General features: G+C 51.5%; 1 protein-coding gene across 1 annotated transcript in view; it reads right to left on the bottom strand.

The window, feature by feature from the left end:
* Positions 1–2,189: 2,189 nt before the first annotated feature.
* The window catches only part of CDC45 (cell division cycle 45), a 28,675-nt gene continuing 6,850 nt past the window's right edge, over positions 2,190–24,014 (bottom strand). Inside the window, exons 7-19 of the mRNA XM_045819835.1 lie at positions 23,548–23,596; positions 22,134–22,195; positions 20,841–20,891; positions 19,299–19,418; positions 17,567–17,698; positions 17,189–17,287; positions 16,421–16,582; positions 10,530–10,668; positions 10,366–10,449; positions 8,901–9,019; positions 7,119–7,195; positions 3,881–3,947; positions 2,190–2,311 (exon numbers count right to left, since the gene is read on the bottom strand). Coding sequence (XP_045675791.1) covers positions 3,883–3,947; positions 7,119–7,195; positions 8,901–9,019; positions 10,366–10,449; positions 10,530–10,668; positions 16,421–16,582; positions 17,189–17,287; positions 17,567–17,698; positions 19,299–19,418; positions 20,841–20,891; positions 22,134–22,195; positions 23,548–23,596 — 1,159 coding nt within the window. The 3' untranslated portion in view covers positions 2,190–2,311; positions 3,881–3,882. The remainder of the gene's footprint in view (positions 2,312–3,880; positions 3,948–7,118; positions 7,196–8,900; positions 9,020–10,365; positions 10,450–10,529; positions 10,669–16,420; positions 16,583–17,188; positions 17,288–17,566; positions 17,699–19,298; positions 19,419–20,840; positions 20,892–22,133; positions 22,196–23,547; positions 23,597–24,014) is intronic.

Raw genomic sequence — 24,014 nt, 5'->3', positions numbered from 1 at the left:
AGGATGTGGGTTGGACCCCCTCCTCCCCAAGCCAGTGTGTGGTGGGCTTTGGGGTGTAGGAAGTGCTGAGGGTGAGTTGCTAGGCTGCTGGCCTTGCTTAGAAGAGGCTGGGCTCCACAGGGGTGGGGGGGTTCCACCTGCCCTCTCAGGGCTTGCCTAACTCTGGGTCACATCAAATGGCCACAGGCATCTGCACAATGCAAACGGAACCCTTTCTCCCCGTGTGCAATGACAACGGGCAAATCCAGGATGTGTGCTGGGCTCCAGCAGGGCTAGCTGCAGGTTGGCAAGCATGTTGCCATGGGGAGGAGGCCCCAGGGCCAATTGCCTGGAGAGTGCCCAGGCTCAGCTCCAGCCCCTCTGTCTGGACTCTTCTGCCAGTTTTCTGTGCAGCTGTGCCCAACCTGATGGCCATCCCAGACTCATGCCAGCCATCAGCATCTGCTAGGAGTACCGTGTGACCTTCCTCTGGTGGGTGGGACCCCTGGGAACCACCTGGCCCCAGTCAGGTACCTGGGGGTGGGGGTCCCAGGAGAGCAGAACCAGAGCTGTTAGCACCTGAGCTCACAGCTTCCAGCCCTGTTCTAGGCATTTGAAATCAATGTATTTTTACCTTCTGTCAAAGGCTAAGGCAGAAAAGAGCAGTGGATGGGAGCAAGGGAGGCATTCTAAGCCTGGCCAGCAGGGAGGCTTGGCATCTGTCCCCAACACCGGCCTCAGGGACTCTATCCAGAAGTGTCTGGGCCATGTCCATCCAGCGGCAAGGAGTCTCCCCAGGCTTGGTTAGGCTTCTTGGGGGGGGGGGGCAGGGAGAACTCGAGGACATGGAGTCAGAGAGGCCACAGCAGAGCCAGTGAGTGGGACTTCCAGGGAGACTGAAACACCTGGTGGCCTGAGCTCCCCCAGCAGAGGACCTCAGCAGCACCCCAGGGCAGTCCCACCTGGCCTGTGCAGTGGGGATCAAGGATAGCTCCCAAGTACAGGAGTCTGTCATCCTGGTCCTTGCAAGGCCTCTCCTGCCTGCTGGGACCAGCTAATACCAGCTACAGGGTATTTGGCCAGGAGCGGTCTGTATCCCATACAAGCCCATAGCTCTCCGACTTTTTCAGGCGCCAGGCACCAGCTGGCAATCTGAAGGGCAGCTGCACAGCCTCAGATTTTGCACACAGGCAAGGTGGGGCACACACAGCTTGAGGGCAGCCTGGAGAGCCCATGCCAGGAAGAACAGGGGCAAACTCCACTGCCAAGGGTCAGGAGAAGGTGGCCATCACTGCCGCCAACCTCACTGCCAACTCCCCCTCCCCAAGGGCTGCCTTGAGACCTGGGCACATCTACCCACACCCTCAATTCCAGGCCACTGTTTCCAGGCTCCCCACCAACCCCTCCCCACAACTTAGAGCCCCCCGGCCAAACCACTCTGCCTCCACCAGCCCTCAATCCCAGGAACTGCACCCAGGTGGCCATGTCCTTCCAGCCTGTTGTCAGTGACTTGTATGAACAGCTCTCTCCTCCCCTGAAACAGGTGAGATACCAGACAAGACCTCCCAAAGGGCAGGAATGGATGGGAGCAGGGAGCATCCTCGCCTCCAGAGACATCTGGGATAGTGAGACCAGCTGACCCCATGGCTCCCTTGAGAATTATTCCTGTTCTGAAAACTTAGGAGGTTGCCGTGCTCCTGTCCAGCCTGGACATTCTGTGACCAAGACACAAGCTGAAGCTGACCTTGGGGTCACCGTGTCTCCATCAGGGCAGGGGGCACTCAGCCAGCCCCACCCTTCCTGGCTTGGGGCCTCACTGTATGCCTGTGGGGCCAGTGGTGTATGGACAGGTAGGTGCTGGGGGGTAAGATGACAGTCCTGGGAGTGGTTCATGATCAAGAAGTTGAACTTGAGATGCTGCCAAGGCTAGGAGGACAGGAGGAAGTGGCGAGAGGGTGGACAGAGCCAGGTTCTGGTTGACACCGCTGGGAAGTAGTCAGCGCAGGTGCTGGGTAGACATCCATGTGCTCAGGGGCCTGGCCTCTGCCCACGGCTATCCTGAGAACCCCCACCCATGCTGATTTCCTGCAGGGCCTGAGGGCGTTCAGGGCACAAGAACAAGGCTCCTATGAACCCACAGAAGGCTCAGGGCACAAATAAGTGCTGGCCCTGTGACCGGAGCGAAGGATGGGGCACTGAAACTAAAATAAGCATTTTATTCCATTTAAAACCACTGTTCCTATGTTTAAAACTATGTCCATAACTTACAATCTAAATAAAAGCCTATTAATATAAATAAGGAGAAGGAGATCATTTCTGAAGAAATCCAACCCTAGAAAAGAAAAAAAGAAAGACATTTCAGACAATTCTGATGTCTCCCCAAAGTGAACACATTGCCCCAACCTGCCCTCTGCTGCATGCCAGGCTGCTGCTTCTGAGCAGCCTCCGCCACCCACCGGCGAGGGCCATCCCAGAACTACCAAGGCGCCTGACCCTGCCGTCCTCACTGCACCCTCCTGGCCAGGTCTAGGCTGTCATTTGCTTGACAACCCCTGAAGACCTGGACTCCCAGTACCTTCTTTCCTTGCAGAGCCTTCCTGTGGTGTGTCCAGCTTCATCCCCACGGTGACCCTCCCCTTGCTGGGAGCATTTCCCTGCCACCCCCCAGCACACTGCTCCTCACCCTTCCTGGGTGGCCCACCCTGCACCGTGTCTTGGTGGCAGGACACACAGCAGCGCTGGCATCATCACTGAGTAGACTGCAGGGGAAGGGCCGCCTCGAACACCAGCCTCACTGCCTGAGAGCCCCACTTGTAACCTTTGATTAGGTCATAAACTTATACCTCTGCCCCACCCTAAGGCCCTGTGCTGAGGCTCAGCACTTGTCCAAGGGGTATCAGCCCCATTTTGGATGAAGAAACAGGTAAAGTACCCAATGGATCTTAATAAACACCCTAAGGGTCTGACCCCAGGGCTCCTCCCCAACACAAAACATGTGTACCCCAGCCCAACCTGACAGAGGGACTGTGGGGTCCCTCAGGCCCCCTATGCCATTCTCAGTAGTGCCCACTGGGCCCCAACAGGGGAAGGGCACCCACTCTCACAGCTTCCAGCTCACCATGGACAGGGAAGCAGGAGAAGCCTGGGCTGGCACGAGGGGAGCCCGGACATCAGAGCCTTGACGGGCCAGACAGCCACAGCAGTGGCCCCAGTGCAGGTTCAGGAAAAGGCAGGGCTGGGTGTGGGCATGCACTGTGTAGGGGGTGCCGGCATTCTGTGCTGAGAAGTGGTCACTGGACACAGAACAGCCCCCGTGGCCTGCTCAACTGTGGCCCATTTCCTCAGGAGCCCCTCAAGAAGGAGGCCTGTCCGTTACAGCCACATGCCGGCGCAGGCCTGCGGAGAGCCGACATTTTCTGATTCTCAGCTGAATGGCTGACAACAATGTGGCTTTCCCAAAAGTCAAGCACATGAGGGCCTAGATAGAGGCCCTTGTGGGCTCCAGCCCAGGGCCTGAAGCCAGGCTGGAGGGGCAAAAAGGCTCCAGGTGGCCCCCTAGGGGCGCCCTCGTTGCCAGCAGTGCCAAAGGGCCTGCGTGTCCCTGGCTGCTGTTCAGCCCACAGTGAGTGTGTTTGGGAAGAGAGCAAATGCCAACTGTTTCTGAAGAGGCCCCAGGAACTTAAAGCAATTAGTTCCCCAAAACGCCCCATTGTGGCACTGCCACCAGTACATTCTGGGGAAAAATGTGCTGCCCCCAAATCTCAGGAGCCCCACTCTGGTTTGAAACCCAAGTAGAAGCCTGGCTTGCGGAGGAAGAGAGTGGGGAAACCACAGCAGGAATCAGGAGGGGCCATTAGCAGCACTGGCTTTGTGGTGGCCCCACCCCCACCCCCACACTCACCCTCAGGACAGAAGGGAAACAAGCGCATCTAAAAACTTGCTCCGATCCTCCGCTTTCAGTTCAATTACTGCAGTAATGAAAGAAAAACATCTAGTGAGACGGGAGGAGTTGGGACGGGAGTGAGGGAGAAGTGAGAAAAACAAGTCAGAGCACATTAACTTCCTCTTCCCACCCAGCCAGGACTGGAGTCCTCCAGCACATTCCAAAATGGACTTGGCTCCTTGGTGGCCTGGAATATTCTGGACTAAGAAGTTATACTTTTCCATCCCTCTGTATTTCATCTTCAGAAACTTCCGGCTGTCCTGTTGGTAGGCTGGGGTTGTGGTCTGCAGGGAGGACCCCCCAGGCAGCCGGGGGAAGAGCACTGACAGGCAAAGGAGGGAACACGGGGGACGTTGATGGCTTAGAGCACCACAGCCCTGGGCTGAGAGGGGCCGCCCCACCCTGCTGGACAGAGTGCCGCCCGCCCCACAGTGGGCTGCAGGAGGCCCTAGGTCTGTCAGGCAGGAGGCCAACCTTCCACCTTGCTCTGGCAACCTTCAGCTCCCTCAGCTTCAGTGTCCTCTTCCGCGGAAGGGGTACACGATGCAAATTGCCTCCATCTCTGGGGGGGCCATCAGGCTCAGACAAACACATGGGCCCCCTTCATATGGCTAACTGAGCTGGCCTAGCCCTGAAAGCTGTCTGTGCCGTGGGTCACAGCTCTAGGAGCCCAGGCTCCGCTTGCCCAGGTAGTAAAGGCCATGGCTCCCTTAGCCTCTCACCCACGATCTCCACCCACAGGGGAAGCCAAGCAGCTCCTGCCCACAAACCCTCCCCAAGTGGGCCCAGGACATCCTGCAGGCCAGCTAGCACCAACCTCTCCCACCTCTTGGACATAAAAGTGAAACTACCCAACACAGTCACAGCCTGAGCGGGCTCAAGGTGAAGAAGTCGGCTCTCGACACTGAGGCGGCTGGGACGAAGACTGGGTCCCGATTGCAGTGATCGTCAGGTGAAGTCTTCTGTCCTTGTTTCTTCAGAGGCTTTCAATTTCTCATTCTCTTCTTCTGGCACCCCCGTGATGTGCATGTTGGTACGCTTGATACTGTCCCAGAGGCCCCTTAAAGTATCATTTTTTGGATTTTCTTCTTTTTGCTGTTCTGATTGGGTGTTTTCTGCTACCTCATCTGCCAAACCACTGATTAAATCCTGTTTCATTTATTTACTCTAAAGTTAACCACTTCTAGTGTATTCTTTTCTGACTGGTCCTTTTTGATGTGTTCTGTCTCCATTTTTGTTTCCTTTTTGCTGACATTCTAAGTTGTCTATTCTTCCCCTAAGTCCACTATGCATCCTTATTTATAACCAGCATTTTGAACTCTGCATCGGGAGTATGCTTGTCTTCATTTTTAGTTCTTTTTTTCTGGAGTTTTGTCCTGTTCCTTCATTTGGAACATGTTTCTTTGTCTCCTCATTTTGGCTTCTTCCCCATTTGTTGCTGTGACCACAGTAGGCCGACCCCATGGAGCAGGACTCATTTTGGCAGGGCTCGGGTGCCTGCCGAATGTGCCCCTTCAGTGTCACTCATGGAGGTGGTGGGGTGGTATGCTGGTGTAGTGTAAATCTGCCTACTGGGTACACTGGCTCTGGGGCCTCCTGGGAGATGCAGGCCAAGGTCAGTTGCTGTCTGTATCCTGCCTGAGGCCACCTGGCATGAGCTACAAAGTGATCTGCAGATGGTTGCTACGTTTGCTGGGCTTAGAGGTGCCCAGGAAAAGCGAAGCCACAAACCAAGGCTGGATGCCACTAGTGACGATGTTTGGGCTAGAGGTAGCCCAAGGCACAGGGCATGCCAAGGCCAGATGCTACTTGTTTGGGACTTGACCTTTTGAGATTTTTAGGCAAGTCTGTAGCATGAGCCAAGCCAGGCTAAGTCCTGACTGATGCAGCTCAGTTGGTTGGGCACCATCTGGCAGAGTGAAAGGTGGCTGGTTCAAATCCCAGTTAGGGCACATGCCTGGATTGCGGATTCAGTCTCCAGAGAGAGCATGTACAAGAGGCAACTAATTGGTGTTTCTCTCTCAAAATCAATGTTCCTCTTTTCTCTCTGCCTTCCCCTCTCTTCCTAAAAATAATATAAATAAAATCTTAAAAAATAAACCCCAGAAAAACTGCACTGGAAGTGGCTCGGGTGGGCCTGCAAGTTGGGTGGGGCAGGGTCTCAGGGAGTCAGCAGGGCGAACTGCTGGTATCAGCCAGGTTGATGCAGATTTGGATACAGTATCTGCCTGAGCCTACCTGCCCAGAGAGGGGCACAGCAAAGGAACAGTCGCTATGACAGCACTTCTGTCTGAGACAAGGCGGCCCACCAGCCCCTGTCCCAAAGCCAGACAATTTAGTTCCTCCCCTTATGTCTCTGGTGCCTTTTGAGCTGCCACCCCAGCGCTGGAGCATAGAGCGGCTGAGTCCCAGGAAGCCCATACTCGGCCCTCCCCTTCAGGAAGAACACCAGGGACTCCGGAAGCCCTCCGTCTCACTCAGCCACAACCTGCTGGTGTTCACATCCAGAAGTTATGGGGACTTCTCTCTCCGGCACTGGAACCCTGGGCCGGGAAGTCTGGTGTGGAGCTAGGACTCCTCATTCCTCAGGGAACCTTCACAGCTAAGATATTTCTCCTGAATGGTAACCACCACGGGTGGGTATGGGACCAACCCATTCCACGTCTCCACTCCTACCAGTCTCCCCACGGCTTCTCCTTTATATCCTTAGTTGTACTACATCTGTTCAGCTAGACTTCGGATGGTTCTCAGTAATGACTGGTCTGGAGTTTAGTTGTAATTCTGATGTGATCATAGGAGGATGTGAATAATACGTTTACCTCTGTTGCCATCTTGATCGATAGCCCCGAGAGCTCAGGCCCTGCTGTTCCTATGACACATAGACGGGGCAGGTGACCCTGATAAGTTAGGTCGGGTCCTGGAGGCTCTGGTGGCTAGTCTTCCAGGCTTGTTGGTGAGCAGGTCTCAAGGGCCTAGGCAACACCTAGGTAGCATCTCCTGTGAGCCTGTCAGGCCCACAGGAGGTGCAAGGCCCGAGGCATGCCAGAGCTCCCGAAGCTGCCTACAGAAGCCAGCACAGGGCTAGTTCCAATGGGCCGAGAGGGCCGCTGGCAGGGTACCTCTGGTGATGCCAGCTCCCCTGGGCCAAGGCCAGCCCTGACCTTCAGTGAGGGGCCCCCATCCATCAGATTCTTACCTGACAGGTCAAAGTAGTTGTGCAGTGTCCGGGAGTTAGTACCCTCTGCTGCTTTCTCGAATGCCCGCCCAAAAAAGCTGCAGACATGTAAGAGGCACATGAAGGGTCTGGCCATTGTGACAGACCCTTCCCACACCCCTGGAACACGCTGGCGTCGGCCCAGACCCCTCCCCTCCCCCGGCTGCTGGTTCTGCCCATCAGCACTCACGCCCCTTCCTGGGCCACTGCCCTCTGAGTTCTCACCACCACTCACAGGACTGTCACTGCCTCTCACTGCTGCTTCCCATCTATACCCAGCTGAGACCTTAGCCCTCAAGGAGCAAACGTCAGGACTTCACGCCCAGGGTTCTAGCTGCAGCCTGCCTCAGATGTGGCACTGTGCTGGCAGCTGGGGCAGGTGAGAGGCAGATGCTCAGTGGAAGCTGTGCTGGGATGGGGGGTCTGAGATGAGACCAGGTCTCACACAGTAGACTAGGACTAGGAGGAGGCTACAGGGCTGGGCTGTGGCAAGCAACTGGGACTTGGCCCAGCAAGGGAAGGGGGCAGGAGTACCCTGAGCTGCTGAGAGCACAGGGCAGCAGGGAGACAGCCTAGAGCACGGACCCACCCCCTGGGCAGAAAATGGCTGACAGCAGGAGTGAGTTGTGGGTAAGAGGCTCTTGGACCCACCACAGAGACAGGCAAGAGGGGCATGCACTTCGGGCTTCCATGGCAACTCTCACAGGGACTGTGCACATCAGTCAGAGCTAACACTAAGCATGGTTACATATATGACATACAATGACAAAGTGACAGCTAGAGGAAGGATGCAGGTGGCTGTGATGACCCACAGGTGAAGTGCTTGCTGGTCACCTTGGGAATGCAGGCCAGGAGCACCTGGACAGCTACGAGCTGTGTGATCATGAACTGGAGACCCGTGAAGTGACTTTGAAGAGCAGCCTAGACACAGAGAAGCACTTACCTTTAAAAAGTCCAGCATCTCTCCCAATTTCCTACTAAATGGTCTTTGCAGACACAGGTCAAAGCTCACAACAGTGGGGACAGGACTAATCTGGATCAACGACCAGTGTCCTCCATGGTAGAGGCCCCAAAAGGCTAGCTGGTAAAAATGAGGGACACAGGACACTCATCGATCCTCAGTGCCCCAAATTGTCCTACCAGGAAGCTGTGTGGCATCTTCCTGCTACCTGCTGTCACTAGGCATCTATCCAGAGTGGCCTTATGGGACTTGCTAGGGAGCACTAGACCCTGGGCACTGACTGCACCTGGGAGGCAAAGACACCTAAGGATGGTGACAGGCAGCCCCTGGGATTAGCCACCAGGTTCTCCAGTTTGCAGAGCACGGAGGAACAGCAGGGAGTGCCAGAAAGACCCTTGGCCCTGCCTGCTGGTCAGCACCTGGTCTGGAAGGACTGGGCAGGAGGAAACCCAAACCTAATGCAAGAGGAGGACAAGAACTCGGTGCTGAAGATGCAGGGAAGGGCCAGAAAGATAACTAGAAGTTGTGGGAAAGGCTTCTCAGAAGTGCAAGAAGATGAGCCTGTATATTCATACACCCACTGGTCAGTCACTAACAACAAAGAGGTGGAAACAGCATGAATGTCCAACAGGAGGGGTAACCTGCTGCCCACGGACCAAAGCCTCACAGGCCTGCCACATGGAGGAAAGGGTCTCCTCTGGTGTGGCACTGAGGGGAAACTTCCCCCAACTCCAAAGGACCCACGAGCCAGTGATGCCCCCGAGCCCCCGCTAAGCTCCCCAGACATGTGGAACAAGGCTCACTTCTTTCTGTCTGAGCTGTCGGTCTCCGGAGGGATGCCCACCACCGTCACTGTGCCCTGCTCCGCATTCAGTGGGGCAGCCATCACCAAGGGCAGCAGCTTGCAGCGCCGGTTCTTCGTCTGTGGAGGCAAAATACACCCTCACCCGTGGCCCCACAGGGTGAGTGCAGCACTCAGCGCCCAAGACCTTGATGGAGCCAACTGCTCACTCCCCAAAAGCCTCCAGGGGCCTCATATGACCAGAAGAGAGGCTCAAGCATGGGCTGCTCCATCTTTCTTTTGTGCTACCGGTTCTTTCCCTTACTTCCTTCGGGTCCTGACACAGTTATCACCTCCTCCAGGAAGTCCTCCCTAACCAAGCCCTTCTCCCTCATCCTGCCCTGTAGAGAAAAAGGTTCCCCACGCGTGTGCCACCACCCGACACTGCACACACTCAGTCCTCGTCTGTCCCTTCACTGGCATGTGTACTTCCTCAGCAAGGAGACTCGTGTTTCCTTCACTGCTATGTCCACGATACCCACACTCCAAAACAAAGGTGACCAACTGTCCTGATCTGTCTGGGCCTGAGGGGTGTTCTGGGACGTTAACCTATATGGTTGGCTGGTCACCCTACGATGTCGGAGTCCAGCAGGTAGTGGATGTTTAATAAATGTCTGACACACAAACGGATCTGTGCAGTGGGTATTCACTCACCCATTCTACAGATAGGGAAACAGAGGTTCAGGTCAAATAACAGACCTCACGTCACACAATTGGTAAATGAAGAGGCTGAGATTCAAACAGCCTAGAGGACTTCAGAACTCATGATTGGTCCCTAGTAGACTTTTGTCATGACTTGACTGTATTCAAGTACTTTTATTGGTCAGTTCGGTGGCGTGAGATAATCTCAACCTTCTATCCAACATCTGTGTAAAGTAGCCCCCAGAGTAAGCCCTCATCCTGGAAGCAGACTGACAGCTGAAACGCGCAGGACCATCTTTTCCTTGACCACACCTGGGAAGGAGATCATGTTATTGGGGTAGGGTCCCTGCCCAACTGACAGCTCAGTGGGGGGGTGTCCCAGACCAAGGCAAAGAAGGGTGTTAGGCCATAGGGAAGACAGAACCACACACAGAAAAGGGAAAGTCAGCCCAGAAAACAGACTCTTGCAGGGAAGCAAGTCTGCTCCAACCAACCTCATCTTCCCTTGATGTGCAACAGTGGGACACACACCCTGCTCCCACTCACTCTCTGAGGCCCCTCCCCACACAGCAGAGACCAGGATGGCCAGTGACAAAGTCAGAGCTTGTAAGGACCAGGAGGCTCCTAGGGGTCAGCTGAGGAAAACACGGCTCAGAAAAACAGAGGGGTCTACCCCGACCCTGCAGCGGGTGGACAGCCACTGGCACCCAAGGCCGGCTTTGCCGGCTCCTCTGAGCACCGCTAGAGTGGCCTGCCTTCCAGCATCCTCCCGCCCAGCTGCTCACCGAATACACAAAGGACTTGAGCAGGTGTCTGCTGAGCAGACTCAGGGACGCTGGCTTGGAGAACAGTGCAACGTCTGGAGTGCCCTGTGGGGAGAAGACAGACGGTCAGGGGGGCCAGCAGCAGATGTGGCCCTGTGTCCACCCGTAGTCCTAGGAAGCCTGACCTCCATGAGGGAGCAGTAGAGGAAAGGGCCCTGGGAGATGACGAGGTTGGTGCAGAGGCAGCTGGCGATGGTCTGCTGTGTAGCTAGCAGCTGCTTCTTGGCAAGCTCCAAGCCATGGTACAGCTTGTCCAGGTTACCCCTGTAACACAGCAGACACACGACTTCGGCACAGAGTCAAACAGAACGCTCGGTTCCTGGGTCAGGAAGGGATGTGGGGATGACGGTTGATTTCTCACCCTCCTGAGTTCCCCTTCGCGTGTAAGGAAGGAATAAACAATGTGTAAACCCATAGTGATGGACATGAGAGGTGGGAAGGGGTGTTGGCATCAGAAGACTGGAGACTAAAATCCAAAAGCCGGGGAGAAGATCCTGCCCAGCAGGCCCTGGAAGGTGCCTGGAGGGTTCCTACAGGAACAGCATGGGCAAGGGTTAGGGGAAGGACCAAGGGACCCCAGCAACTGACAAATGGGTTTTTACACTTCCCCGCAACAAGGAGGGTTCCCCTCCAAGTGCATTAAAATGAGCCCTCATGGAGAAGTGAGGTCTGCAAGCAAAGCCCCCTGCCCTCGGGAGTTAAGTTTCCCCAAGTGTCACACTGACTCCCACCCATCAAGACGAAGTGGTGCCTTCTGGCTGGCAGGCTGTGCCCAGAGACCCAGGGCGGCACACCCCAACTTGACTGAGAAAACCACCAGGCATTTGAGAAACTCCTGGGGCCTGAAAAAACAACCCTAGAGGACATCGAAGTAATGTGAAGGACAAAAGAAAACGGAAAGTGAACTCTAGTATCTTCAGAGAGACTTGAGCAGCTAATCTGTTCATAAATCAAGAACTGGATGCTATGAAAAAGGAACCATCTGAAACTAGAAATTGTCTGTGGAAAGTAAAATCATTGCAAAAGATAAAGAATTCTCTTTCGAAGGCAAGAGGACAGAGTCAAGAAAAGCTTCCTTAACATCAATAACAAGACAAAACCATGAGGATATAAGGCAAAAATAAGAAACAGAACTGTTCTAGGAAGTGTGGAAAGAAACTAAAAATCACTGGTATGTATAAGTATGTCTATTGGGGGAGTAGTAAAGAAATAACGCCAAACATACCATGAAATTCTAGAACACTGAGAATAGAAGAAAAGATCCTGTAAGCGTCTTCACAAAGGATGGGGACAAATTTATAAAAAGAAATGGAGCCAAAATAGCTCAGACTTCTCATTAGCACCACTGGCTGCTGAAGACAGGGGAGCAGTGGAATCCATAATCAACAACAAATTACCTTCCACCTCGAATTCTGTATGAGCTAAATCAGCAATCAGATGAGGGTAGAACAAGTATTGTCAGACCTGTGCAAGAATTCAGAATGTTTATACTTCACACACACTCTTTAAAAGTTACACTAGAATTGTGCTCTAGCAAAAAGAGGGAGTTAAAAAAAAAAAGAGAGAGACAAAACATGAGGATCCCAAAAAATGCTGGCCCCAAACCAGGGGCGCAGTCAAAGGGCCATCCATGACGGCAGCAGCAGCAGGCACAGGGGCTGCAGGTCCAGCCTAAAGTCAAAAGCCAGAATCCAAGGCCCTCACAGACAAAGGGGCTTAGGGAATACCTGCTGAACGGAGAGCTGAGAAAAAAATGGATACAATAAAAGGTGATGAAGAGGTCCAGGAAAAACAAAGAGCTATACCAGAAAATACGGTAATCACTGGTCATTATTGACTCTGAAATTTTTTAAAAATAAATTTTACTCTTTAAAAATTTTTTATTTTAGAAGGAAAGGGAGAAAGAAGGAAAGGGAAAGAAAAGTCAATGTGAGAGAGAAACATCCATCAGCTGCCTTCTGTACGTGTCCTGACTGGGAATTGAACCAGCAACCATTAACTTTGCAGAACGAAGCTTAACCAACTGAGCCACACTGGCCAGGACAACTTTGAAATATTTTAATAGCACAATGAAGTAACACTATTTACTGTTTTCATCTTTTCAAATCAACCTTAGCCAAAAATGAGATGACTCACATTCTATTCTCTAACTCAAGATTAAGGGTTCTCAATCTTTAAAATGCAAAAAGCATAGATTTCAGGAACTGAGAGGTATGCAGAAGGATAAAAGTAGGGATGCTGACACCCATTTTTTTTTTTAACAGAAAACAGAGACAAGAGACCCTAGTGACAGAATAACACGTATGCTGAAGTTACAAAGTAGCTAAAAATAGTGGCAGACTATAACAACAGGAGGGAAGGAGCACAAAAATAGGAAAATGCTCTTTTGTCATAGCAGGACATTAGCAGACAATGTCTGAAACTGACATCAATCCTGGGATGAGGGTAGCAGTTGATAGTAGTAGTTTTTGGATATTCCCATATTTCCAAATAAAAATAGAGCAATTCAAAACCAGACCCACATCTACAGTACAAACCCCTGAACATAAGCCAGTAGAACAGACCACCACCTGGCCACGAGATTCGTATATTGCCAGTGTCAATGTGGGAGGTCGCAGAGAGGCACAAGACTTAAGAATGTGAAAACTACAGGCAGCTGGGGAACACTAAGAGGGCTTTTGCACTATCCAGGCAGGAGAGTGGGAAGAGACTTGTTAAAGTACAAGGGGCATGGTAAAGACTAGGGGGCCGGAGCAGTCTAACCCTGGGAGTCCCACCTGACAGGCAAGAGATCCCTTCCACACTGGGCCCCTCACTAAGGAGAAACTACTGAGAACAGAATCAAAATTGAGCAAGATAGTGACAATACAAAAAAGGAAAGAGAAGGTACAGATAAAAACACGTGGGGATTTAATGAAGGCGCTAGCCAGCACAATCAGGCAGTAAAATGAAATAAAAAGCAGATTGGAAGGGAAGCAGCAAAACTATCTGTTTGCAATGACATGGTCTTGCACACAGAAAACCCTAAGGAATCATGGAATTCTATGCAGCAGAAAGAAAGGAGCTCCTACCCTTTGCAACAGCTTGGATGGAGCTGGGAAGCATTATGCTAAGCGAAACAAGCCAGGCAGTGAAAGACAAATACCATATGATCTCACCTTTAACAGGAACCTAAACAACAAAACAAAGAAACAAGCAAAATATAACCAAAGACACTGAAATAGAGGACAGGCTGACAGTGACCACAGAGGAGAGAAGAGGGAATTTCAGGGGACAATGGGAAGAAGGGTTTACAGGAACAAATTTAAAGGACACATGGACAAAAACTAGGGGGAGGGTGGTAATGGGAGGGAAGTGGGGAGGGTTGGGTGGGTGGGCTGGATTGGAAGTAAAAGGGAGAAAACTGTACTTGAACAATGATTAAAAAAAAAAAAAGAAAACCCTAAGGAATCCATGGAAAAACTGATGGAACTAATAAACGAATTAAGCAACACTGCAGGATTCAAGATCAATTTGCAAAAATCAACTATTTCTACACAAGCAGCAATGAGAACATGGAAGAAAGAAAACAAGTCCATTTACAATGGCATCAAAAAGAATAAACTATTTAGGAATAAATTTAACAAGAGTAAAATTTATTCTCTAAAAAGTATAAAACATTGTTGAAAAAAACTAAAGAGGATCTAAGTAACTGAAAAACCATCCCATGTTCATCAGTTAGAAGACTTAATATTGGTAAGATAGCAGTACTCTTCAAATTGATCTATAGGTTCAGTGCAATCTGACGTCTTTGCAGAAATGACAAACTGATCCTAAGATTCATGGAAATCCAAGGAACACAAAAGAGCCAAAATTTACTGCAAAGCTACAGTAATCAAAACAGTGTGGTACTGTGATAAGTATGGACATATTGATGGACTAGAATTGAGAATCTAGAAATAAATCTCCCCATTTACAGTCAACTGATTTGTAACATCAGTTGCCAAAATAATTCAATTTCTCTTACAGAAAACAAGTGTAAATCTTCATGACTTTGAAGTGGGCAATGCTTTCTTAGATATGACACCAAAAACACAAGAAACAAAAAGAAAAAACAGATAACTTAACCATCAAAATTAAAAATTCTGTGCTTCAAAGAATATCAAGAGAATAAAAAGACAACCCATAGGATGAAAAAAAAAGGTTGCAAATTGTGTATCTGATAATGGATGTATATTTAGAATATATAAAACAATCCTTACAACTCAATAACAAATAGAACCCAACTGAAAAATGGACAAAGGACTTGAATAAACAATTCTCCAAACAAGACATACAAATGGCCCATAAACACGTGAAAAGCTGTTTGACATCCTTAGGAACAGGAAATGCAGGCCCAAACCACAATGAGATGCCACTTCACACCCACTAGCACGGTTTGCTCAGAAAAGACAGACAGAAACAAATGTTGGCAAGGATGTGGAAAATTCAAATACTCATTCCCGGACAATGAGAAGATAAAATGGTGCAGTTGTTTTGGGAAAGTCTGGCGATTAGTTCCTTAAAAGGTTAGACGCAGGGTTAGCATATAACGCAGAAAGCCCATTGCTAGGCATATACCCAAGAGAAATGAAAAGAGATTTCCACACGATGTACACGTGTATGTTTATGGCAGTATTATTCATAACAGTCAAAAGGTGGAAATTACCCAAATGTCTAACTGATGAATGGATTAATAAAATGTGGTATATCCCTATAATAGAAAATTATTTGCAATAAAAAGGAAGAAAATCCCTATTGCTGCTACAAAAGGGATGAACCTTGAAAACACTCTAAGTGAAAGCCACTCCGTAAAGGACCACACAGTGTCTGATCAAATGACATGAAGCATCCAGAATAGCAAGTCCACAGAGACAGAAAGTAGATCAGTGGTTGCCTAGAGCTGAGAGAGATGGGGGATTTGGAAAGTGATGGCTAAGGGAAGCAGGGTTTTTGGGGGGGAGGTAAAAAAAAAAGGCTCTCAAATTAGAGAGTGATAATTGCACAACCTTATGACGAGATTAAAAGGCATTAAACTGTATACTTTAAATGGATGAAGTATATGATGTGTGAATTATAGCTTGGTGAAGCTATTTTTAAAAAGTCTGCTGGGAGCAGGACCCTGTTTTTAAACACTGCACAAAAGCGACAGCTATCTGAAGTTAGAAAGTTCTGAATCGTGCCTCCTCCTTAAAAGCCAGAGCAACTAAATTCATAAAGAAAACAAGCAGCAGATGAGCATCAAGCCCAAATCCTCTAAGTAGCTATTAGAAAAAAGAGGCTAAGGAGAATAGCATCCCTGTCGGCAGTGAGTGCATTAGAGACATGCCTTCCAATGACCTAAACTGTAATGTTACACCCTATTTCAACCCAAGCTAAAGGTATGAAAAATACTGTAAGACATCTCAGGAAGTAAGGTAAGAAAAAAAAACTAGAAATGAGCCCTGGCTGGCATAGCTCAGTGGATTGAGCGCGGGCTGGGAACCAAAGTGTCCCAGGTTCGATCCCCAGTCAGGGCACATGCCTGGGTTGCAGGCCATGACCCCCAGCAACCGCACATTGATGTTTCTCTCTCTCTCTCTATCTCCCTCCCTTCCCTCTCTAAAAACAAATAAATAAAAATTAAAAAAAAAAAAAACTAGAAATGAAAGAAAAATGAAGAATGAAAAATGAAGACTAAATTAGAAGAAACATAAGAATGAATAAACACCACAAATAATGCCTTAAGAGGCAAAAAAGAAGAAAATTTTAGAAAGCAAAAGGAAAAAAAAAATTTCAAGAGAAAGTGACAAACAGAGAAGATGGGCAGGAAACGAATCATGAGTGCCCCTCCCACCTGCTTGCCTCCAGTCCACTGTGACTCCAATTTGCACTTGAACAATTTCTGCGGGCCAGTCACCCCCACACCCCGAGTCCCTGAGACCTGCCTCCTTGGACAGTGTGAAGTTGAGGGGAGAAGGTGGCCCAGGGGGCTAGAGGCCATGGCCATGTCCACTACCTGGAGAGACTGTCCAGAGCCTGGATGAAGTTATCTGTCCCTGAGCTGTCCTTCTCAGGTCTCTCCATCAGTGACATGGTAGCAAAGACCACATCACTGGCCAGGAACTTATGCTTGAAGCCAAAATGAATGCTGAAAGTCTGCACACGCATGTCCTTCATCCTGCAACAGGAGGAAGTGATGTGGATGTCACATGGCAGAGTCCTCACGTGTGGATGGGCTCTCACCACTAGGCCAGGACAGCAGAATATGCTGCTGTTGCCCGCCCCCCGTCCCCTAACACACAATGGCAGTATGAGAATGGAGGGTGTTAGAAGGCCTGACATAGAGCCCTGTAACCTAGGGCACCAAGCACCTTGTCCAAAGCTGCTCAGCTGGTTAGGGGCAGAACAATAACTAGCTGCCAGGCCAGGTTGTGTGTGGTCCTCTCCCACGCCCTAGGAGGCCAAGATCAGCCAGGCACAGCTCCTCCAGCTGTGCTAGAGAACCTGGTCGGAAAGAGCTGGCCTGAACCTGCCCCAGTGGGCCCTTCAGTGAGGGATGCACTGGGTTGACCTCAAACATCCACTCCTCTGCTCCAGGATCTGAGGATTCTGTATCTTCTGGGAACTTTACAAAGCCCTACTTTTAACCCAAAGAGAACTCACAACTTCAGGAAAGACTCCACAGGTCATGCTTATTTGTGCATTCCTGGGTTTTGCACTATTTTAGGAATGTGGTTAAAGCTGAAGCCTTAAGGAAGCTTCATACAGAAAAACAGGTGTTTACCCAAATTTATTTGCAGATTCTTCAATCATCTCCCGCAAATTCTCCTTCAAGGAGCTGTCCATAGACTGAAACTTCTGCTTCACCTGTTTCAGGGGGAGACTGGAAAGATGGTAAACATTAGGCACACAAGCAACCTGGCTTCAAATAGAGAATGCTGAAACACCAAAGGGATGGAGAGAACCCCACAAGGGGTCCCAGTGTTTGTAAACAAAGGACATCTGTGGGGGCCTTCAGATTACACTATGGTCAATTCAGAGAGAGGAATTTATGGCAGAAACAGGCAGCAGCTAAATATTACCAAGTCAGTGACAACAAAGGGGAGGGGCTTTTCCCTTAGGGGCTGCAGGTGGGGGACTCCAGGCCAAGGCAGTCACTCACCCCATGTCCGCGAGAAACTCCTGGAGCCGCTTCTGCCCGTGCACAGACCACAGCTTGAACCTGGCTGCAGTGTAGCACGTGTTGCACAGGCTGTCGTGGAGGGACCAGTGCTGGTAGAGCACCAGGCGGAGGCTGGGCCCGTAGTCAAGGAGGCTGCCGTGACCTGGGGTTCCACCCACCCTGTAACGGCCCACTTTTGATGCTCCAGCAGATGGCCTGCTTCACCCACCAGGGCACGACCAGTTACCAACTGGATAAACTGGAGCTCTTTAACTTTCTTAGCTTAATCTGACTCACACAGAAAGTTTGTGAGGTGGTGGGTGTACACCATTATCTCTGTGTGACAGACAGGGAAACTGAGGTAAAGGAGCTCTGACAGCCTGTATACTGTGGTCAGAGAGCCCCTGTGGCTCCCTGTGTCCTCTACCTGACCCTGCCCTCCGCCCCACCTATCCCTGCTGGCTCCCACCCTCACTGCTCATGGGGTCAATAATGAGGCTGTGTATGAGGACGGGCCCATCTCCCAAGGCCTCTCCTCTCACACTGGAGGGTCTCAGGCAGGATGCCAGGCTGGACCTGCCTGCATCTAAGGGCCACTGCTCCTGCCAACACACCTGCCCTGACCAGCCTCTGTGTCTTCTTTGCTGCCCCTCCAGAGGACTAAGCTTCACAGCCACTATCCTCTCTGCCCACACCCCAGACAAGCTGTGGTTCCTGATGCCACGTCTGGACCCGGCTCCTGCACAGTGTGGCCCCTCTCCCAGGAACTCAGATGCCCCACACCCAGCACCTCTTCCTACACCTCCCATATGACCTGTCCAAACCCATGTTATTCACCCCCAGCCAACCCAGCACAAGGAAAGAGAGGCAGTCCTTGTCCTTATTCTGTCCACTGCTGAAGCAGCCCCAGCATGCCTCATGCTCACTGCTGTGGTCTGACCCAAGCCACCATCCAGTCTCCTTTCCTCAAATAGGCAGTCCAGGGACCTTTTAAACACCAAGAACTGAACTCAGTCACTGCTGGGCTCACAGCGCTACCTGCTTTGGCTTCTCCAACTCCCAAACCCTGCCTGTCTCTCTAGCCCCTTCCTGGGGCTCACCTGAGGGCCTCTGCATGGCCAACAACCTCTGCCCAGACCACTCTCCCTCCCACGGAGCATAGCTGAATCTCAGCCTGGGCAATGGCCTCTCCAAGGACTTTCCCGAGCAACGTGGTCCCATTGCTCTTTGGTTAACTCCATCAAACCCCACATGATCTCATGAAATGCCACTCTGTAATCACATGCTGGCTGACTTTTTTCCTGACTTGACAGGAGTCTGCAATGTCACTGAACTGCCTACACCACACAGGCAGCCCCACATGCCCTCTAGCACCAGGCCTAGAATGAGTTCTAAAAAGATACGTGAGGTGTCTAAAAAGAGCTGTGGTGTCTAGGAGCCAAAGCCACACAGAAAAGGTGAGGCAGAACCTGATCCTCAGTACCTGGTGCTCTGCCCAGCCCAGGGCACATGGGGTCCCCCTTCTTCAAGCCTCTTATCCCATCTGCTGTCTGTCTTGGGGACATGGCAGCCACGGCCACACAACCTGCAGCTCTGCAGCTCTCAAGAGTGTCACACACAGAGTACGTGAGCTGGGGTGTGCAGAGGTGACAAACGAATAGCACACAACAGAGCAAAGTGTCTGAGGGCAGGGGAGCTGCCTACACCCCGAATGCATGAGCCACAAGGATACTCATACTCAAAGGAGATGCGCATACAGTCCACAGAGAGGGCGTTCTCTTCGTCCTCGTCCCGGTGGTTGTGCCGGGACACGTGCCGCTGCAGGATGCCAATATCTGTCACGTACTTCATCCTGGGAAGGAAGCACCGCTGGCTTGGGTGGGCTCCCTCCTCTCCTCACATGCAGCCTGCCATAGCTTCCCCCTCTCCTTCAGGGTTTCCCTTCCCAGGATCAGGGGCCAGCCCACTGTTCAGGTTGCTTCTCACCACCTCTGTGTAGAAACCATCATGGCAAAGGGGTAGCAAGGATAGGCAGCAAGGGGAGCTGAGTAGACGGAGCTGGAAGAGGTGAGCTCTGGCCTCCCCAACCCACACTCCTCTGGGCATCAGCTGCACTGTCGTTACTTATTTGAGGCCTCCTGGGAGTGGGCACTGCAGAAGGCCACAGCCCTGCCCACTAGCTACAATCGAGTGGACATATCCCCATGAGTGACAGTGATCCACAGCAAAGGGTGTGGACCAAGCATAGGAAGTGCTTATAAGCACAGTAGGAAAGGGCAGACCCAAGTCCAGGTGGCCACTGAGCAGGGTGGTGACAGCATGGCCTCTCCAGAGGGGAGGTCACAGGCCAGGGACGGTGCCTGGTGCTGCACACATCCCATGCTCTCCTTTGCGGGGGAGGAGGGAGGCCCATCAAGGCGGCAGGCTGGGCCAAAATGACAGATCCAGGAAGTGCCCCAGGCCTCCCTGAGTTTCAGGACCCTCCCACTCCCTGGGCCACACTACCGGACCTAGACAGGTGGAGGAGGCAAAAAAATAGGAAGCATGGGGACCTCTGCAAACTACAAGGAGGCTGGGCCAGGGGTGATGCCAGGTGACAGACTCAGATCCCCCAGGAAAGGGTTAGCGTCTTGAAGCCAAGGTTTCTGATTCCCTTGGAGTCCCCATCTGACAGCCACCAGAGTGGGGATGAGTCAGGGCTCTGGCAGCCTACCCCTCTCTGGCACCTACATTCTGGGGTGGCCTTTCAGCTTATCTATCTGACTCTGATAGCAAGAAGCAAAGTCTGCCCACCAAGGGGCAAAACAATTCTTTCTATGACAGTCGTCCCCACAATCCTCTCGAGCCTTCCGTTTGCCTTTTGAGATCACACCCTCCCTCCCTGGCAGGACTCCTGGGGCCCTGACCTCCTCATGCCCTGTCTGTTGTGCATGGGCCACACCTCTACACTCGACCATGCTCATAGCACAGGGCACAAACAGCACGCAGAGCTGGGACTTGGGGCTCCATCCTCTCACCTCTGGCTCCACCTGCTGGGCTTCCCAAGGATAGACAACACATCCACAATAAGGCCAAATGCTATTCTGACAGAGTTCCCGGCACTAAGCCCTTCCTTGGTGACAAGGACCCAGGCCCAAGGCCAGCCCATCCTCAGTGGGGCTCCACAGTGGTGCTGCCACCCGTCTCCCCAGCACAAACTCAGAGGCTGAGGCCAGGCTGTGCACATCATCACGGCACAGGCCAACTCAACCAGCCCGAGGGAGTACGTCCTTACTGGGTGATCTTGTCCTGTACCCACTGGTCCGTTAGTCCAACGATGGCCCACCTGGAAGGGGAGGACGATGAAGCAGTGAACAGAGAAGGGCAGGCAGGAGCGTCCTGCCATTGTGACCAGACCCAGGCCCACCCTCAGACAGGCAGTCCCCCTCTTCAGGGTGGACAGATGACGGGGGGAGACTGAGGGCCCCTGGTTCCATGTCTTCACTGCAGAAACTCTTGGTGCACAAGGAGATCGAGGACAAGGACACGGGGAGCTGCTCCCTGTATCCTGGCTGGCCCGCCAATCTCGCCTTCTCCCTGCCAGTGCAAGACTGCAGCAGACACCTACACTCAGGCCTCTGGCGCCTCACTCTGCCTCTCTGAGACCCTCAGGTTCCCCCTTTCTGCGATATGCCCACAGAAAAGCAGATCCTTGTCACATCCACGGTTCTCTGTCCTTCTGGAGTAAAATGATGGGATGTAGAGTAAGAGCATTTATGTCCCTTAATAACCTTCCAAATTTCCTTCTCCAAGCTTATCTTTTGTGGATTAGATAACGGAGTTCTAGGCTGGCCTGACCTCCCTGGGGTCACAGGCAGCTCTCACAGCAGCAGGGACCAGGACCCCAGGTACATGCCATCTGCTGATCCCAGGCAGTAGCCTTCAAGACACCCCTCCAGGCCCACAGCTAAGGACACAGGCACAGAGTGAGGCAGGAGAGGCCCTGGGGGTGGGAAGCCAGTCACTGGAGCACCCACCCCATCTCTTAGTGCAGCATGCCCCCACCTCACAGGGACCTCTTTGGAAAATGCCACCTGGACTGTCATCCCTGAGACCAACCCCGCCTCCTGATTTTTCCACTCCAGTGTGCCAAGAGCTCCTGCTTGAAGCAAACTCAGAGGTAGCAGGACAATTTTTCCTGAATCAGATTTCACCACATGCCAGGGTTGCAAGGATGCTGAGCATGGGCTGCCTTGTTCAAATCTCACACTCCTTCTGTAACCTGAATTTCCTGGGCAGCAAGCCTCAGTGGTAAGGTGGGAAGGGAGGAGCTGTACACAGGACCCATTGTCCGACCCTCTGCACTGGCTATGTTTCCTCCACACATGACCTGAGAGCCTCATAGTTAGATAGAAAGCCAGAGCCATGCACATCCCCAGAAAGGGAGCTGCATTTGATGTTCCCGGCAGGGACAGAGGAGGTGCATATGGTGACATCCTCCTCCAGACCCTGCCCTCACTGTGGGAGGACAGGGCTGCTAGGAGAAGGAAGCCACATGTGGCACTGACCTTAACTAAAGGCTACATACCACAGCATGTCATTCAGATCTTTGGACATCATCCATGCCAGGTCGAACATCACCATGGCTGACTGCAAGAAAAAGAGAAGCCTGAGTCCAGAGGTAGCCACACCTATGGAGGGGGTGTCCGCTGGGGCCAGACCTGAGCTGCCCAGAGCCCAGCCAAACCCCTGCAGATCAAGGGTCTGCCTGACCACGGTGTGTGTGGATTCTAGGCTAAACTGAGGAAGACAGAGTCACTCAAGTGACCTGAACTGTCTCCTCTGCTTACTGAAGTCATTGCTACCCACACACTTCATCCAGCTAGGGAAGGCAGCCAGGTACAGCATGTGCTGGGGCCTCTACACATTTCCTTGAGTTCCCTGGTGTTACCCAAGGGAGGCACTTAATTGGGGAGGTCAGGGACCTCATCATCCTCATGACCCTTTGTCCACAAGCTCTTCTTGCCTGGCTGGCGGCCTCTAACACATTTCAGGGAAGGCTGTGAGGCAGGGCCTTGGTTCCAGTTACCTGGATGTTAAAGAGGGAGGGGGCCTTTAGGACCCCTTGTGAGGCAGGTCTTTGTAACAGACTGGCCATGGACGGAAGCATACAGCTCCCTGTGAGCACAGGGTCTGTGTTTTGGTAGGAGGCAATGAAGGCAGCTCAGTGTCTGACTAGAAGACACTAAAGTCCCCTAAGCTGTGAGAGACTGGGCCTCTTTCTAGGGAGGATTTCCAAGGGAACACCCACCTATCTAGAGGGACCCAGGCACCCGCTGCCCCATCTGCACCTTCTCAGAGTGAGCATCACCCATCTACCCACTGCTTAGACTTCTCCATTGGCCTGGGCAAAGCAGAGAGGGCAAAAGGACAATCCTTCGAAGGACAATGGGACCTTGACATAAAAGGGACATTGGAGAGATGTTCAGAGTTCAAGGCCTCAGGGCCAGATGCAAAGACCAAATATGGCATATTCCACTGGGAACTTATTTTCCAGGCCTCCTGAAGGCCCTGAGCTCTGCTCAGGACTCCTGGACCAACAGAGTGCTTCTCTATAAGAAATTCTGCTCCATAACGCACACAGAGGGGCCTTTATAAGTCTGCAGCTTTATCTTCTTGCACAAGGCTAATACAGACTAGTTCTATATTTTTAATTATGAAAAAAAAATTATCACTGATGTTCTTTGGGCACATACTGGGTGCGAGGGGTCATCCTAACAACTGCTGCTGAAATGAAGATTGTTCTCTTTCTTTAGTGAAGGAGGAATTTAAGGCTCAGAAAGGCTATACCACCTTCCCAAGGTCACACAGCAGGAAACCATAGGGCTCAGATTCAAATGAGACTTTTGTAGCCCTGAAACCTATGCTCATTCCTCATGTTGCAGGACCCTGATCCCGCCCCAGTCGGAACTCTGTAGTGAATTCTACCTATCCATACTTACCGATGTCCCATGATATTCATACTGCTCATAGTCAAAGAGGATGTCTCTTCTGTAACAAAATAAAGTGCAACATAAAACATGGGTCTTCGCCAGAAAGTTCAGGAAGCCGAAGACGTGGAAAAAATGCTAAAATTTGACAGCACTCAAGGAAATGCAAGTAAAGTCACGGTGCCTTTGTTTTCACTCACTGACTCTTCCTTGCAGTGTACAGGCACAAGGCTGGGAAGGGAGCAATATGAACACAAACCGCTTGTGACAATGGAAGATGTACAATAGCACAGTACCAGAACCCCACTGCCGAGGAATTATCCCAAGACAACCATTCAAAGGAACCAGCAAGACCAAACTTGCTATGTGCACGAGGTTGTTCACCGTGGCCCTCCTTGTCATGGCAGAATACTGAAGTAACACACAGTTCAAAATGGAGGAGAACGGCCAATTAAGTATTGTGTGGTTCTGAAAGGCTG

The sequence above is a fragment of the Phyllostomus hastatus genome, unplaced genomic scaffold (assembly GCF_019186645.2).
Source record: "Phyllostomus hastatus isolate PE091 unplaced genomic scaffold, TTU_PhHast_1.1 phas_scaffold_387, whole genome shotgun sequence".
Classification (NCBI taxonomy): domain Eukaryota; kingdom Metazoa; phylum Chordata; class Mammalia; order Chiroptera; family Phyllostomidae; genus Phyllostomus; species Phyllostomus hastatus.
The sequence above is the reverse complement of the archived record's forward strand: the minus strand, read 5'-3'. Positions and strand labels throughout refer to the sequence as shown.